This window comes from Andrographis paniculata, unplaced genomic scaffold, assembly GCF_009805555.1.
Source record: "Andrographis paniculata isolate CXL003 unplaced genomic scaffold, ASM980555v1 Contig89END, whole genome shotgun sequence".
NCBI lineage: Eukaryota > Viridiplantae > Streptophyta > Magnoliopsida > Lamiales > Acanthaceae > Andrographis > Andrographis paniculata.
The window spans coordinates 161686-177426 of NW_026137627.1; the positions used below are offsets into that span (position 1 = coordinate 161686).

Genomic DNA, 15741 nt, shown 5'->3' on the forward strand with positions numbered 1-15741 from the left:
AGAAAAATATTTAAAAGGGCTACCAAAATAGTATATAAGTAATTCTATCCAATAAATTTCATTTTTTTTCCATAATAAAATCCCTGTATTTAAATAATCTGATTCAAATCATATTATTGGAACCATTTTCTGCACAATATTTCTTTAGTCACAATGAATCCTCTCTTTATAAGAAATTTACTGACCTGATAAAAAGTAAATTTTATTTGAAATATTTATTATCACATTTTTTTTTTTTATTATTATTATTCTATTTAAGCTCCATATATATTGAGTTGGGGAAAAAGTTTAAATTGAAATTTATTTGTGTAATCAAATCATTTTAGTGGTAAAAGTAATTACCACAAATTTAAATATGCACTTGTATGAAATATAATGAATTGTATACCTTTTTTGGTGTTGATTTTAAATTTTCATAGTAATATATATTAATTATTTGAATATATTTGGATTTGGATGTCTAGTGTAATAAATTTATACTATAAATGAATCGTATTTTAATTTTAACATTTTTTAAAATAAAATTGCTATTTTGTTTTATTTTTTCATATAGACTCTATTTATTCCGAAATTTCTTTTATTTTTTTATTATTTAGTTATCACAATTTTATTGAAAAAATATTATTTTAATTCACTATTAAACAAATAATAAAGTAAATAGACTCGTGTGTTTTACTTTCTCAAAAATATTTACCCAACATTTATCTATTTGTTTCGTTTGCATCTAAAAACAATATACAAATTGTTTTATACTTCAAAACTTCATTAACATCTGTGTAAATATTTTGCTATTTAATATCTAGCATTTAAAATTTCTCAAATTTTTATAAGTTATTTTTTTATATATTATTTTAATTTTAAATATCTTTTATAAAATGATTTCATAAAAAGATAAAAATAAATAAATACACCCTTAATATATCCACAAACAATAAACACATTTTCGTTATCTGGTAGACCTATCTAATGATATTAATAAGTTTTCTATTATTTCATATAAAAATACCAAATACCCAGCTAATATATATTCTAATTTTTATATAGTTATATATAATTTAGTAACTAAAGAATATTATTTCTCCCTTAACTTAAATTTACATTTATATATATAAATATATATAGTTTGTTGCATTTTTTTTTCCAAAGAAAAATACACACAATATTCTTCGAAAAAAATAATATATTACATATTTATTATTTTATATTAATTATATAATTTTATATATTTTACATAAAAAATATTTTTTCAAATAATTTCAAGAAAAAAAAACGCCCCATTTTTTTCATTTTCTAACAAAAAAAAATATATTATTTTTTTACTATAAAGAACAAAAAATACATATTTACATTAAAACTCATATTAAAAAAATTATGCATATTTTAAATGACCGAAAAAAATATTATTCATTAATAATATTAATAAAATATCTTATTATTCCATATAAAAATACCAAAACTGCCATGTTGGACTCATAGTTTAAATAAATTATACGTTTATATCTAATTTAGTAATACAAAATGCCATTGTATCAACCCTACATGACAGAAGAGGAAGTATATAATAAAAGTGGATATTCAATAACCAAAAAAGAAAAATCTATTAAATAAAAATTCAAAATTCAGAATAGATACATACACCAATCATTGCATTAATTGAGTTGGGAGACCGCTGAGCCTATATATATCTGGCTTCTGCTGTTCTCGAAGCAAGCTTCAATGGCGAATACGATTGATTCCGTCGTCCTTCTGCTGCTGGCCGTCCTCCTCTCTCATCTCTTTTCCGCCGCCGTCGCCAAGCAGTGCACCAACAAGCTGCCGCAAATGGCGTCCCACACTCTACGCGCCGCCCTCCAGACTTCTCCGAACGCCACGTGGCGGGCAGAGATGCTTTCTCTTAATTACGATTACCACCTCTCTCCCACCGACGACGCCGTCTGGGCCCACTTGTTCCCCCGCCGGATTCTGAATCAGGCGGCGGACCGCCCCGCATGGGGAATGGCCTACCGGAAAATTAAATCCGGCGCCGGAGCCGCCGTCAAAGGCCTGCTCTCCGATGTGCCGCTCAACGCCGTCCGGCTGGATTCCGACTCCTTGTACGGAATGGCGCAGCAGACGAATTTGGAGTATTTGCTGATGCTCGACGTCGACCGGTTGGTTTGGAGCTTCCGGAAGACCGCCGGCGCCGCCGCTCCCGGCCAGCCCTACGGCGGCTGGGAGGCCGCCGACAGCGAGCTCCGCGGCCACTTCGTCGGTATGTTTTTCTCAAAATAATTTTCGATCTAAATAAAAATAAGAACAAAATGATAATATATATTTCAAAATTATATGAGACGGTGGAATGTGTGTTTTCAGGGCACTACCTGAGCGCCACGGCGGCGATGTGGGCGGCGACGGGGAATGCAACTCTGAAGCAGAAGATGACGGACGTCGTATCGGTGCTGTCGTCTTGCCAGAAGACGATCGGAAACGGCTACCTGTCGGCTTTTCCGGCGGAATTCTTTGATCGTCTCGAAGCTCTTACGCCGGTGTGGGCGCCGTATTATACGATCCATAAGGTATCTTTTCATATATAGATCTAAATTTAAATAATAAGTTGAAAATATAAGTAAACAGGGCGAGTGGGGGCTTTTGCAGATCTTGGCGGGGCTTTTAGATCAATATAAATTCGCTGGCAACAACGAGGCGCTGAATATGACATTGTGGATGGTCGAGTACTTCGACGAGCGCGTGCACAATGTGGTGTCGAAGTACACGATGAAAAGGCATTGGCTCTACATGAACGAAGAGACCGGTGGGATGAACGACGTGCTTTATAGATTGTACTCCATAACGGTGAGAATGAATATATATATATATATATATATGTGTGATCGCACTTGTTAACATGAGTAGTTTTTAGAGGTCTGAGATGAACCGATGTTTCTTTCGTGTAGGGCAACCCGAAGCACTTGAAGTTAGGCTATTTCTTCGACAAGCCGTGTTTTCAAGGATTGTTGTCTCTTAAGGTTCGTGTTCTTACATATCGTGGTAATGGCCGGCGTTTTCGTTCATCTACTAATGTCTCGATCTCCTTTTCCTTTATTGGCTTCGCTTGTAGATCGATGATATTGCCGACTTTCATGCCAATACTCACATTCCGGTGGTGATTGGGTCGCAAACACGGTATGAAGTCACCGGCGATGCGCGCTACAAGGTATATGAATATGTTTCTAATGTTTTTCGCCGGTTTCTATGATTAGATCAAAAGATCGATCTGAGATGTTATATGTTATCAGGATACAGCGACGTTCTTCATGGATGTCATTAACTCTTCTCACACCTACGCCACCGGAGGAACATCGGTCCACGAGTTCTGGTACGCCATATTGGTATGCTTTGTTTGTTTCTACATCCCAATGTATTTGTATGTCCTAATTGCTCTGTTTCGGATGATTCTACAAAGGTCCGATCCAAAGAGGCTCGCGGACACACTGACAACCGAGAACGAAGAATCTTGCGCAACATACAACATGTTGAAGGTGCTTTTGTCTGTCTCTTTTGGACACTACGAAAGGACTAATGAAGTAGACGGCGAAACTGATTTATTTTTCGCACCGCAATGTTATCTTGCAGATTTCGCGCATTCTTTTCCGATGGACTAAGGAGACTTCATACATCGATTACTACGAACGAGCGCTAACAAACGGCGTATTGAGCATCCAACGAGGAAGGGACCCCGGCGTAATGATCTACATGCTTCCATTAGGCCGCGGCAGCTCTAAAGCTCAAAGCTTCCACGGATGGGGAACGCCCAACGACAGTTTCTGGTGTTGCTACGGGACTGGTAAAATCGAAATCGGACCTTCTAAACTATTGTCGTACTCGTGACATTAACTCGATTCCTTTCTGATATAGGGATCGAGTCATTTTCGAAACTAGGAGACTCGATATACTTTGAGGAAAAAGCCAAAGTCCCGACTCTCTACATTGTGCAATACATCCGCAGCTCTTTCGATTGGGTGTCGGGAAAGTTTCGGCTGAGGCAGAATGTCGAACGGGTGGTGTCGTGGAGACACCGGGTTCGGGTAGTTTTCGAGATCGAGTGGGGAGAAGGAACATCGGGGGCTGCCCTGAATTTTAGGATCCCTGTTTGGACAAGATTGGATTCTTCCAGGGCCCTGTTAAATGGCAAGAATCTTCGAGTGTCTACTCCAGGGAATTTCCTGTCTGTTTCCAGGGCCTGGAGACATGGCGATAATCTCACCCTGGAATTTCCTATCGGCATCAGAACTGAGCCAATCAAAGGTCTGTATACATATATATATATATATATATATTGTTTTATGTGTGTTGATTAATTTGGTGAATAAAAATTTGGGCTTTAATGGCGGGGCAGATGATCGGCCGGAATATGCGACGATTCAGGCGATTCTGTACGGACCGTACCTTCTGGCGGCGCTGTCGAACGGCGATTGGGAAATTGGGGCGAAGGCGACGGCGGCGTTTGAGGAGTGGATAAGTCCCGTCCCGTCGAACTACAATTCCGATTTGATTTCGCTGTCGCAACGGAACGGGGAAATGTCGCTAATCCACACCAACGGCACTCTGGCGATGTCCCCGGCGCCGGCGTCGGGGACCAACGCCACCGTCAACGCGACGTTCCGCCTTGTCGTCGTTGGCGGTGGCGGTGGCGGCGGGTCGGGTCCGGGGAAGGCTATTGGGAAGGAGGTCATGCTCGAGCCTTTCGATTTCCCCGGGTCCGTCGTCGTCGTCGCCGGCGACGGTTTCGGGGTTGTTCTGAATTCGTCTGCCGCCGGCGCCGGCGTTTTCAATATGGTCGCCGGACTGGATGGGCGGAATGGGTCGGTTTCGTTGGAGGCAGCGGGGAGGAAGGGATGTTATATTTCCGGCGGCGGCGGCGGTGGTGCCGTGGTGGTTGGGTGCAACGCGACGGCGGATTCGGGGGGCAGATCGGCGGCGAGCTTTGATATGGGGAGAGGACTGAGTGAGTATAATCCGATGAGCTTCGTGGCGAAAGGGGTGGGGAGGAACTTCCTGCTGACGCCATTGATGAGTTTGAAGGATGAAGCTTATACTGTTTACTTTAATTTTTCTGCCTAATGAAGCAATATTGGGCTGGACATCTGAAAATGGGCTCAGGCCCATTTAATTTGTTTAATTTTAATTGTTAATTGAAATGAAAGAGTATTGTTTCCTTATATTTTTGCTTTAGCTAATTAAGTTGGATAATTAATTTGAGTGATTAAAATATATAATTACTCCAAATTCATAAGTATAATAGTTAAAGAAAAATGTATTAATATTAAATTATCTTATATTAAAATATTATTTAGGCTTTATTTTTTTACAAATTTAAATTCAAATTAATACCATTCATTTTGTATAATTTTTAATAAAAATATATTTTTTTTTTTTACAAAAAATCATATTAAAATATTATTTATATATAAAAAAAATTAATATTTTATTTTAAATTAAATTTAAACTACAATTAAATGAACTCTAGCCTTTAATATAATTAATACTATAAGAATAGTTTTATATGAGTATAAATTAAAGACAAAATATATACTTCTATTCTATGTGCTATCAGTACTGTATCAAAAATTATTATTTTGTTATATATAATTTATTAAAATAATATAATAATCAATTTATTTTTCTAGAATATTCAACGGTTATTTCAATTAAAAATGTATATATATATATATAATATAAAGCAAGGACTTTTTTGAAAGATTTTTGAGATTCATATTATTCATATATTTCTTTTCATAAATATTAAATACAATATTTAATTTTTATTTTTTATATTATATTAAAATTTATTATATTCAAAATATTATATTTATTTAGTTAAATTAACTTCAACCATGAATTAGGGTGGTTTGAATATGTAGAAGTTGGATTCCAATTCAACTTCATTTTCAATGTTATCTGTGGAATTAGTATAAAAATAGAGTAATATCGTAGTCCAATTATATTTCTGGAGTTGAATTCTTTTGTATTTTTCTGTTCTTTTCTTTTATTATTATTATTTTTTTTTTATGTGAACTTTTATGGTTTTAAAAACAAATGTGTAATTTTATTGTTTTGAAAATAATTTTTTAAAAATATACTACCTACATCCCACATACCATGTTCACGTTGCCGTTTCTGTCCGTCCCATATACCATGTCACTTTCCTTTTTTGGAAAATAATTACACACTTTAATCTCATTTTAAACTTTTTAATTTTATTTTTTTAAAATTTTAATTAAACTAATTAGTTATCTTAATCTTAATTTATAATTATTTATATTATCGGATAATTATTTTTACTAATACATTTTTAATTATCTACTAATTACACCATCCTAAAATATCGTATCTACAGTGTAGCAGAGACACGGTATATGAGACGGATGGAGTATTTAATATTTAAATAAAATAGAAATTTGACGATGAGTCATGATAGAGTGATTGAAGGTAGGTTTGGAAATTGTTTGACAATTATAATAGTAAATTACTATTCTTATGTAAAATAAGAAAACTTGTGTGTCACTTTATATACATGTATGTATGTATATATATATATATATATATTTGTATTAAAGTGTTTTTTTAGGTTAGTTGTAAACAATTGTATTTTATTTTTTATTGAATTGTTAAACTTGTGTATGCGAATAAAATATATACTATATATTATATATGTGGAGAGATTATATTTTAATAATATATTTTATATTTTATTAATAATTTTTATAAAAAATGTGTCACACTCGAAAATTGTTGCGAGAACAAATTCCTTTGTAAATTTAAAAAATATTATATATTATAGACTATAAATTGATAAAACAAAAAATATAAATGCAATTCTATGATGTGCTCATCAATTATTTTTTACTAATAAATATTATTACAAAATAAAATGTATAGACAATATATTCTATTCTTTCCAATATTTATTTTTTTATATTAATGAGATGATTTACTCATTTACATACCAAATATAATATATATATATATATATACATTCATCTAAAAATATAAAACAAATATTTTTTTCAACAAATTTATCACATTGGATATACTTTTTTTTTTTTTTTTAAGATAAGTAACCAAACTCTTATTTTTTAATACTTTTATTGTAAAAAAATTGTTAAATTTAGTACTTCGTATTAAATTAAAAATATAAAGGTAATAAAATAAATAGGGTTTGCTTGGATTGATTTGTAATTGAATTTTAAATTTAAATTTTGATTTAAATAAAATTAAATATAATACTTTACAAAATAATATATATATATATATATTATCGAAAATTATACTATCTAAAAACACCTCTTCTTTTCCTACTATCCTATATACAAGCTTACAAGTTAGGCAAAATGTTTACTCTATTTAAAGAAAATGGAAAAAAATATTTAAAATTATTAATATTCAATATATACTTTCCAATTATTCGTTATACCAACAATTACAAGCATCATGTATCGAACTTTTATATAGTAATAATATTATACTATACAAATTATTAGCAATTTATACATTGCACCAACTAAATACCAATATAATGTTTATATAATTAGTATATTGTATCAATAATATATTTAATAAAAAATAGTTTTTAAAATAACAAAAAATAGGGATTTTTTTAAAAAAAAAAATTTAAAGTTTGCTTATGCATTTTTTAAATTTATCTAATAATCACATAAACATAACATTCAATAAATATTTTATACTATCTCAAAAATATCAAATTTAAAAAATAATATCTTAATAATACTCCATTTCTTTCCAACTCAAAATATATACTTTCTTCGTCCCATGGAAATGTTACCATTTTCCATTTTCGTTCGTCTCAAAACAAGGTTACTATTTTCTAATTTAGTAATTGTACTATCTACTTCACATAATAAATACCCTTTCAACTTACAATATATTACACAAATGTCATTACTTTTATATTACACTATACTACTAGGGATATTTTTGTCATTTTTACTACAATCCAATATAATAGTAATATTAAAAAATCTACTTAAACGCCACCCTTGTTGCGGGACATAGGGAGTATATTTTTTTAACAGCTTGGTTTGTCCCACTAAAAAATATCTAATTCTTTATTTTAAAAAAGTAATCATATATCAATAATAAAATACATTTAACTTTTATTTAAATTTCAAATATATCAATAAAAGTACAACTAATTTATTCGTAAAGTCAATAACAAAAACTGGCACATAGAATAATACATGTTTGCATAGAATCATAATAATTGAATAATAAATAATCAAAATAAAATTTCTAAGAGTATAGCCCGAATCTAGCTAAAAACTGACACATTTTGTATGTTTCAATTGTCATTTGAACATTTAAAACAAAAAATTGAGTTAAAGGTATTTAGAATTTTTAAAAATAAAAAATGTCTCTGTTTTCTTATGTTCTAACACAATTTGTTTTTATTATTATTCGTTAAATTAATTTTCAAAAATATTTAGAAGTTATCTTTTATTCAAAAAAACATATACATTTATATATTTTCTTCTGAATATTACATCAAACTCAATGGATATAAAATAAATATTGTATGCCATAGTTAAATTTATTTGATTTTGATTTAAAATATTTAGATGACTGAAAAAATATTATTTATATGTTCAAAATATATTTTGTTATATTATTTTTGCACGTAACAATTGTTTTAAATTTAAAATAAATAATAATAATAATTGTTTTGATTTTGATTAAAAATATTTAGATGCCCGAATTCTTTATTGTATTTATTAGTATTATTATTTTTACACGTAACAATTGTTTTAAATTTAAAATAAATAATAATAACAATTGTTTTTATTTTGATTAAAAATATTTAGATGCCCGAATTCTTTATTGTATTTATTATTATTATTTATTATTTTTGCGCGTCTTTTAATATTTAAATAATTCTATAAAAAAAAATATTTGTTTTACTTAAAAAATTGTAAAAAATAGAGTTGTTAATAGAGTAGCCTTTTCGATACCATATTAAGATGGAGATCCGAAGTTACAACTTAAATTCAATTGATTGTAAATAGAGTAACCTTTCACCCTTTATAAGCAGTAGAAGAATCTCAACATTAAATTAATGTGGGATACTTAACGTTAGTAATAATTTTAATTTCAAATCAAAATAAAAAACAAACCTATAAGATATGTCTACTTTATGTTTAGATTGAAAGTTTTACTTTTTAATTTTTATATTTAAATAGTACTTTATGAAAAAAATTATTTTATTTTTTAAAAGAATAAATTTTAAATAAAAAGAAAATTCCAAAGAAACACATTTGCTTTTTGAATTTCTTAGTTTATACATATAATTTTTTCTAATAAAATATTAAATCAAACAAGAACAAAAAAAAAATTAATTCAGTCTCTCCACAAATTTTCTCTTTGAAATTCAAATTTTTGAAAAATACAATTATATTAAAATTAATTATTTTACTCATTTCAAATGGAGTAAAATATTACAAATATATAGTCAACCTTTAATTTAAAAAAATAAAAGAATTTATAAGTAGTCCATATTCACAGGTGCGTATTTGTAAAAATCTTCTTACTTATTTTATCTTATTAATAAAATAATATTATTTCCTATTAAAAATAAGCAATATACCGCCTTTCGATTGCCAGATGAGTATTTAATGTGGATGCTGAACGTCACTCTCTCCTCGCCCATCAGTTACCACTTACCACCGCTGTCAATTTCCAATTTCCCGTCGACTTCTTCAATCCATCCAAACCTCCATTTCCATTTCCACATAACCACTTTCAGTAGTCACTAGTCAACTACGAAACCAATCTCCGCTATGGCTATGGCTATCGTCTTCCCTCTCTTCTTCGCCATCGTCTCCGCCGGCAAGGTCTGCACCAACACCGGCCTGGGCTTGCCGTCGCCGTCGCACACTTACCGCTACCAATTATTCTCCTCCAACAATTCGTCAATCGATTTCAAATTGATTCCGGCGACCGATCGTCAATCCTCCCGGCGATTTCTGACGGCGGAGGACGGCGGCGCTCATTGGGACAGCCTACTCAGCCTCAAAACCGACACCCGCCCTCGTCGGGACAGCGAATTAGGGTTTCTGAAAGAAATCTCGCTGCACGATGTAAGATTATCCCCAAATTCGATACACGGCGTCGCTCAGCAAACCAATTTGGACTATCTATTACTTCTGGATGTCGATCGATTGGTTTGGAGTTTCCGGAAGACCGCCGGACTCGAAACTCCCGGCGAGCCCTACGGCGGCTGGGAGGCGCCCGACGTCGAGCTTCGCGGTCATTTTGTAGGTCAGTTGTTTCTGTTCTTTGTTTTTGTTGACAACTCTTCAGTTATTTCAATGGCGGATTTGGTCTAAATTAGGGCATTATTTGAGCGCATCTGCGCAAATGTGGGCGAGCACACACGATGTCGGGTTGAGACAGAGGATGTCGTCGGTCGTTTCTGCGCTGTCGGAGTGCCAGCAGAAGATCGGCTCCGGCTACCTCTCGGCGTTTCCGTCCGAATTATTTGACCGTTTCGAGGCGTTGCAGTCTGTCTGGGCTCCTTATTATACAATTCACAAGGTTGTAAGAAGTTTGTAGTTAGTTCATGTTGGGATTGAATTCATATGATCATGTTTCGATCTTGTTGTTGAATTTGTCGATTCAATTGGAGCAATTTGCAGATATTGGCTGGACTTTTGGATCAGTACAGTCTCGCCGGAAGTGTTGGAGCTTTGAAAATGGCAAAATGGATGGTCGATTACTTCGACAGCCGCGTGCGTAATGTGATATCGAAGCACACTGTCGAACGCCACTGGCAGTCACTGAACGAAGAAACCGGTGGCATGAACGATGTCCTCTATAGGTTGTATGCAATAACGGTGAGCATTCGCGAATCCCCGCTTGTTCTTACGTCGATTTTTATTCATCCTTATGTAGGAATGTAATATAATGTGTGTCTTCTTATTGCAATGATTGATGCTGTCGTATGAATTTGGATTTTCAGGGCGAAAGAATGCATTTATTGCTGGCTCATTTGTTCGACAAGCCCTGTTTTTTGGGATTGCTGGCGATGAAAGTAAGGTGTCTTGAGTTCGACTTGATCGAACTTTTGGTTATTTTCGGATGAATGTATGAGGTGTCGTAATTGGGTGTTGATTAATGTAGGCTGATGATATATCGGGATTTCATGCCAATACACATATCCCGATTGTGATTGGCGCGCAACGGAGGTATGAAGTTACCGGCGAGCCACTTTATAGGGTAAAGATGCATCGCTCGTAGTTTTATTAATGTTTCCGGCTTCTTATCTGTGCTCAAAAATTTACGATCTTCTGTGAGTTGACAGGATATCGGAACATTCTTCATGGAGATAGTGAACTCGTCGCACAGCTACGCAACGGGAGGAACATCGGTTAGCGAATTCTGGTAGAGGCCTCTGTTGAATCTTTGCTTCGAATTTTGTTTAGTTCGACCCGATGTTCACTCAATCGAGCTTTCTTTGTATGTAGGACTGATCCGAAACGATTAGCGAGTACTCTGGAGACGGAGAATCAAGAGTCGTGTACGACTTACAACATGTTGAAGGTATACACCGCCAAGTTTGAATTTTTTTCGATTTTCTGTAATCGATCACGATGACAGGTTACTGCCCGCTTGTGTTCTGTAGGTTTCTCGGCATCTCTTCAGATGGACCCAAGAAATGGCGTATGCAGATTACTACGAAAGAGCTTTGACGAACGGCATTTTGGGCATCCAACGAGGAAGGGATCCCGGAGTTATGATCTATATGTTACCTTTGCAACCCGGCGGCTCCAAGGCCCGAACTTACCATGGATGGGGAACAAAGTTTGATTCTTTTTGGTGCTGTTACGGTACAGGTAAGAGCATCGATTTTATCTCGAAACCCTGTATATATATATATATGTATCTGTTTGATTATTATGGTCTTGCTACTAATTGCAACTTCAGGAATCGAGACGTTCGCGAAACTAGGCGATTCAATATACTTTGAAGAAGAGGGAAACGTCCCGAGGCTTTATGTCACACAGTATATTTCTAGCTCCCTCGACTGGAGATCGGGACGGATTTCATTGAATCAAAGAGTCGAGCCAGTTGTTTCATGGGATCAAACACTTCGTGTTACATTGACAGTTTCATCGAAGAGGGTACGGAGAGAAAAATTAGCGTATACATAAACCGTTGTGTGCTTTGTCTGAATTTCGACCTCTTGCAGCCAGCGGAAGCTAAACAATCAACCTTGAAAATGAGGATTCCACAATGGACGTATCGAAATGCTTCCAAGGCGTCTTTGAACGGTCGAGATTTGTCATTGCCACAACCTGGTGCGATGTTCAGAATCTCCCGTCCATAAGATCTTTGCTACATTTTGCATTGGGGAGTAATTCATTCTTTGTGTGTTTTACGCAGGCACTTTCTTGTCGATCACTAGGAGTTGGATCCCGGGAGATCGAATCAATCTTGAGCTGCGAATGAGCCTAAGAACCGAGGCGATTAAAGGTATATCCGCTTTCAAAGCTTAATATTTTGTCATGTCGTCGCTATTGCGCGTATTTGAAGGTAATCGATAAATTAACGTCTTGCAGACGACCGGCCGGAGTTTGCTTCGGTTCATGCAGTTCTCTACGGCCCCTACGTTCTCGCGGGTCTTTCCAACGGCGATTGGGACATGAAAGTTGGGACGGATTGCATCACTCCGGTTCCGTCTCACTACAACTCTCATTTGATCACTCTCTCGCAAGAATTCAACGGCTCCTCGTACGTCCTGACGAACTCCGAACATGTGATAAAAGCGCAAGCATCGCCGCAGCCGGGAACCGATGCAGCCGTTAGAGCAACATTCAGAATCATCATCGTAAATAACTCGCAATCCGAAAACAATGCTGCTGGAAAATTGGTCATGCTCGAACCGTTCGATTATCCCGGGAAGGTCATGGTGCATTATGGAAACGGAGAACCTCTTGAAATCTCGGATCCGTCGGAGCAATCCTCTGTTTTCCGTATGATCGACGGGATGGACGGCGACAATGGAACGGTATCCCTCGAGTCTGCAACTATGAAGGGCTGTTATGTGTACGGCGATGCCGGTAGTGGTTCCGGTGTGATGCTTAACTGCTCCGGCGCCGGCGCCGGAGCGCGCTTTGTGGTGCAGGAAGGGATGATGAAGTATGATCCGATGAGCTTTGTGGGGAAAGGCGTGAAGAGGAATTTTGTGATGGTTCCGTTGTATAGCCTCAGAGATGAGTCTTATACTGTTTATTTCAATACTACTTAGGGTAATTAAACTTGAGAGCAACACTATTAAAAAAGAAAAAACTATTTTACTATTTTTAATGTATCATATACATAATTGGCATATTTGTCACCAAATAAAAAAGAATATATATATATATATATATGTATCAAACATATGGAGCTGGATGTGTTAGCAATTCATCTATTAATTTGGAATCTTCCTTGGGAGCTGACAAATTGAATCCACACCGTTGGATTTTGATGATCGTGTGGGGGATGGGAATGGGATAGAGATATTAGGGGGAGGTGTTACTCACGGCCGAATTCAATTCCTTTTATTCATTGCACCACCCACGTGACTTGCCCCAGATTCACATGACCTCACGCAATAAATTAATACATTACTTAGGAGATTATTCAATTATTGCATGCAAAATAATACTAATAAATGGCTCGGCGGAAATCAATTATTGAATATATAAAATTACGTATATCAAACCTACAAACAGTAACGTTATAGGCTTATAGCTGCAGCCACCAAAAAAACAAAACATATTTGATTGATATAAATTAATTTCCACAATACGTACAGACAAATATTTCCTCTATTACATATGCGAGAAATTCTAGTTTAAATTTTATTCAACCACACTCATAAACTCACATACGCTATATTTTATTGTGGTGGCCAAATCTAATATAAACTAGAATTTCTCTACATTTATATAAATTATAATAATTTTTTTTTTAAAAAAAAAAACATTTTATAGGAGTATTTAATTTAGAAATTAATATATCAATTAGCAGGGTTTAAGGGGTTTCCCGCAGAGGCAATCATTGTAGCTAAACGACGTCGCTTCGAGATGCTCGGTCGGCGACCCTTGCGGGATCGGACCGCAGAGATGGTTATGGCTGACGTCCAGATGTCCGATGAACGTCGCCGCCGAGATCGACGCCGGAATAGTCCCTCTCAGACGGTTGTACGACAAGTCCAGCACCATGAAATACGACCTCGATCCGAACGCGTTCGGAATGTAGCCGTCGAACGCATTCCGGCTAAGGTTCAGAATGCTGATCGTAGATCCGATCAGAGTTTCCGGAATCGGACCGGAGATTAAATTCCCGTCGAGATTGAGCGTCGCCAGGACCGCCATTTTGCCGAGGGACGCCGGAATCGGGCCGGAGAGACGGTTGAGGGAGAGGTCCAAATCGGAGAGGCGGTAGATGGTGCAGAGAGACTGCGGAATCGAACCTTCCAGACGGTTCCGGCTGAGCAAGGCGCGGCTGAGCATTTTCAGGCGGCCGAAATCGCTGGGGATGGTGCCGGCGATTTGGTTGCCGCGGATGTCGAGGTGCATCAGGGAGGAGAGACTGGTGAGGGACCGGGGGATGGTGCCGGCGATTTGGTTGTCGGCGACGTTGAGGACGGTGAGGCGGCTAAGCCGCCCGATGCCGGCTGGGATCTCGCCGGAGAGGCGGTTTCCGACGAGGTCGAGGATGCGGAGGAAGGGGAGATTGGCGATGCAGGCGGGGATGGGGCCGGAGATTCCCTTCCAATCGGCGATTATGAGGCTGGAGAGGCGCGTGAGGCGGCAGATCGCGGGCGAGATGGTTCCGGTCATGTATCCGGTGCGGCGGTGCTTCTGGAAGATGGGATCCTCCGACTCGCCGCGGAGGTTGATGTCGGCGACGCGGCGGCTCTCCGGGTCGCAGCTGACGCCGTACCAGTTCTGGCAGCAGTTGGAGCCCCGCCACGTGTTGAAGATTCCGAGGTAGGGCTCTTTGAGGGCCTGCCGGACGGCGAGCAGCGCTGCCCGATCGGACGGCGGGCAGGCGTCGGAGAAGGTTGAGGATAGAGAGAGAAGTGCTAGCAGAGGCAGAGCTATGAGTGCCGCCATTGGTGAGTGTATATGATGGGCGGAGGAGGGAGTTGGGCTGTGTTTGTTATATACAGTCCGGGGAAGTGAAATGACGGTTGTGCCCTCCAGCACATGAGTGATGTGCTGTAAGAGTAAGAGCGTGGGCATGCAAGTCAGCGTGGATTCCGAGATAAGGTTGAAGACGACGACAGTGAAATTGGAGCCCCAAACTTCCTGCCCGCTCCCGGGACTAAAGCATCTGCTAATGTTTTTATTTATTTTACCATTTTGAGTTTGTTATCTTTGAATAGAATAATCTTCCAAAATAGTACTATTAAATAATACTCCCTCCTTCCCATACACCATGTCACGTTGCCATTTCTATCAGTTTCATATACTATGTTACTTTTTTTTGGAAAGTGATTATACACTTTAATTTCATTTTAAACTTTTTAATTTTATTTTTTTAAAAATTTTAATTTAATTAATTAATTATCTTAGGGTGTGTTTGTTTGGGAGTTTGGATTTTGAGTTAGGATTTGAATAGTAAAAATTTTAAATTTGAATAGTTGTATGATGTGATATAAATAGGTGTTGATGTGATGTTTTGAATGTAAAATTA

The 15741-nt window shown here is 36.2% G+C and overlaps 3 protein-coding genes across 3 annotated transcripts; 2 read left to right on the forward strand and 1 right to left on the reverse strand.

Annotated features, from left to right (window-relative positions):
* The first annotated feature begins 1716 nt into the window (after window positions 1–1716).
* Window positions 1717–5100, forward strand: LOC127242834 (uncharacterized). The gene is made up of 10 exons (XM_051262544.1): window positions 1717–2251; window positions 2353–2555; window positions 2635–2832; window positions 2934–3005; window positions 3098–3193; window positions 3276–3355; window positions 3443–3518; window positions 3613–3823; window positions 3895–4284; window positions 4376–5100. Exons 1-10 carry the CDS (start codon window positions 1717–1719, stop codon window positions 5098–5100), a joined length of 2586 nt encoding a protein of 861 aa, XP_051118501.1.
* A 4605-nt stretch (window positions 5101–9705) lies between these two features.
* On the forward strand, window positions 9706–13354 carry LOC127242930 (uncharacterized). Its single transcript, XM_051262682.1, has 12 exons — window positions 9706–10311; window positions 10385–10587; window positions 10689–10886; window positions 11012–11083; window positions 11173–11268; window positions 11354–11433; window positions 11517–11592; window positions 11675–11885; window positions 11977–12173; window positions 12242–12350; window positions 12436–12525; window positions 12612–13354. The coding sequence occupies exons 1-12, from the start codon at window positions 9831–9833 to the stop codon at window positions 13298–13300; spliced, it is 2502 nt and encodes an 833-aa protein (XP_051118639.1). The 5' UTR covers window positions 9706–9830; the 3' UTR covers window positions 13301–13354.
* Window positions 13355–13800: 446 nt separating this feature from the next.
* Window positions 13801–15302, reverse strand: LOC127242931 (DNA damage-repair/toleration protein DRT100). The gene has a single exon (XM_051262683.1). The coding sequence runs from the start codon at window positions 15285–15287 to the stop codon at window positions 14061–14063; it is 1227 nt and encodes a 408-aa protein (XP_051118640.1). The 5' UTR covers window positions 15288–15302; the 3' UTR covers window positions 13801–14060.
* Between the last annotated feature and the right edge of the window lie 439 nt (window positions 15303–15741).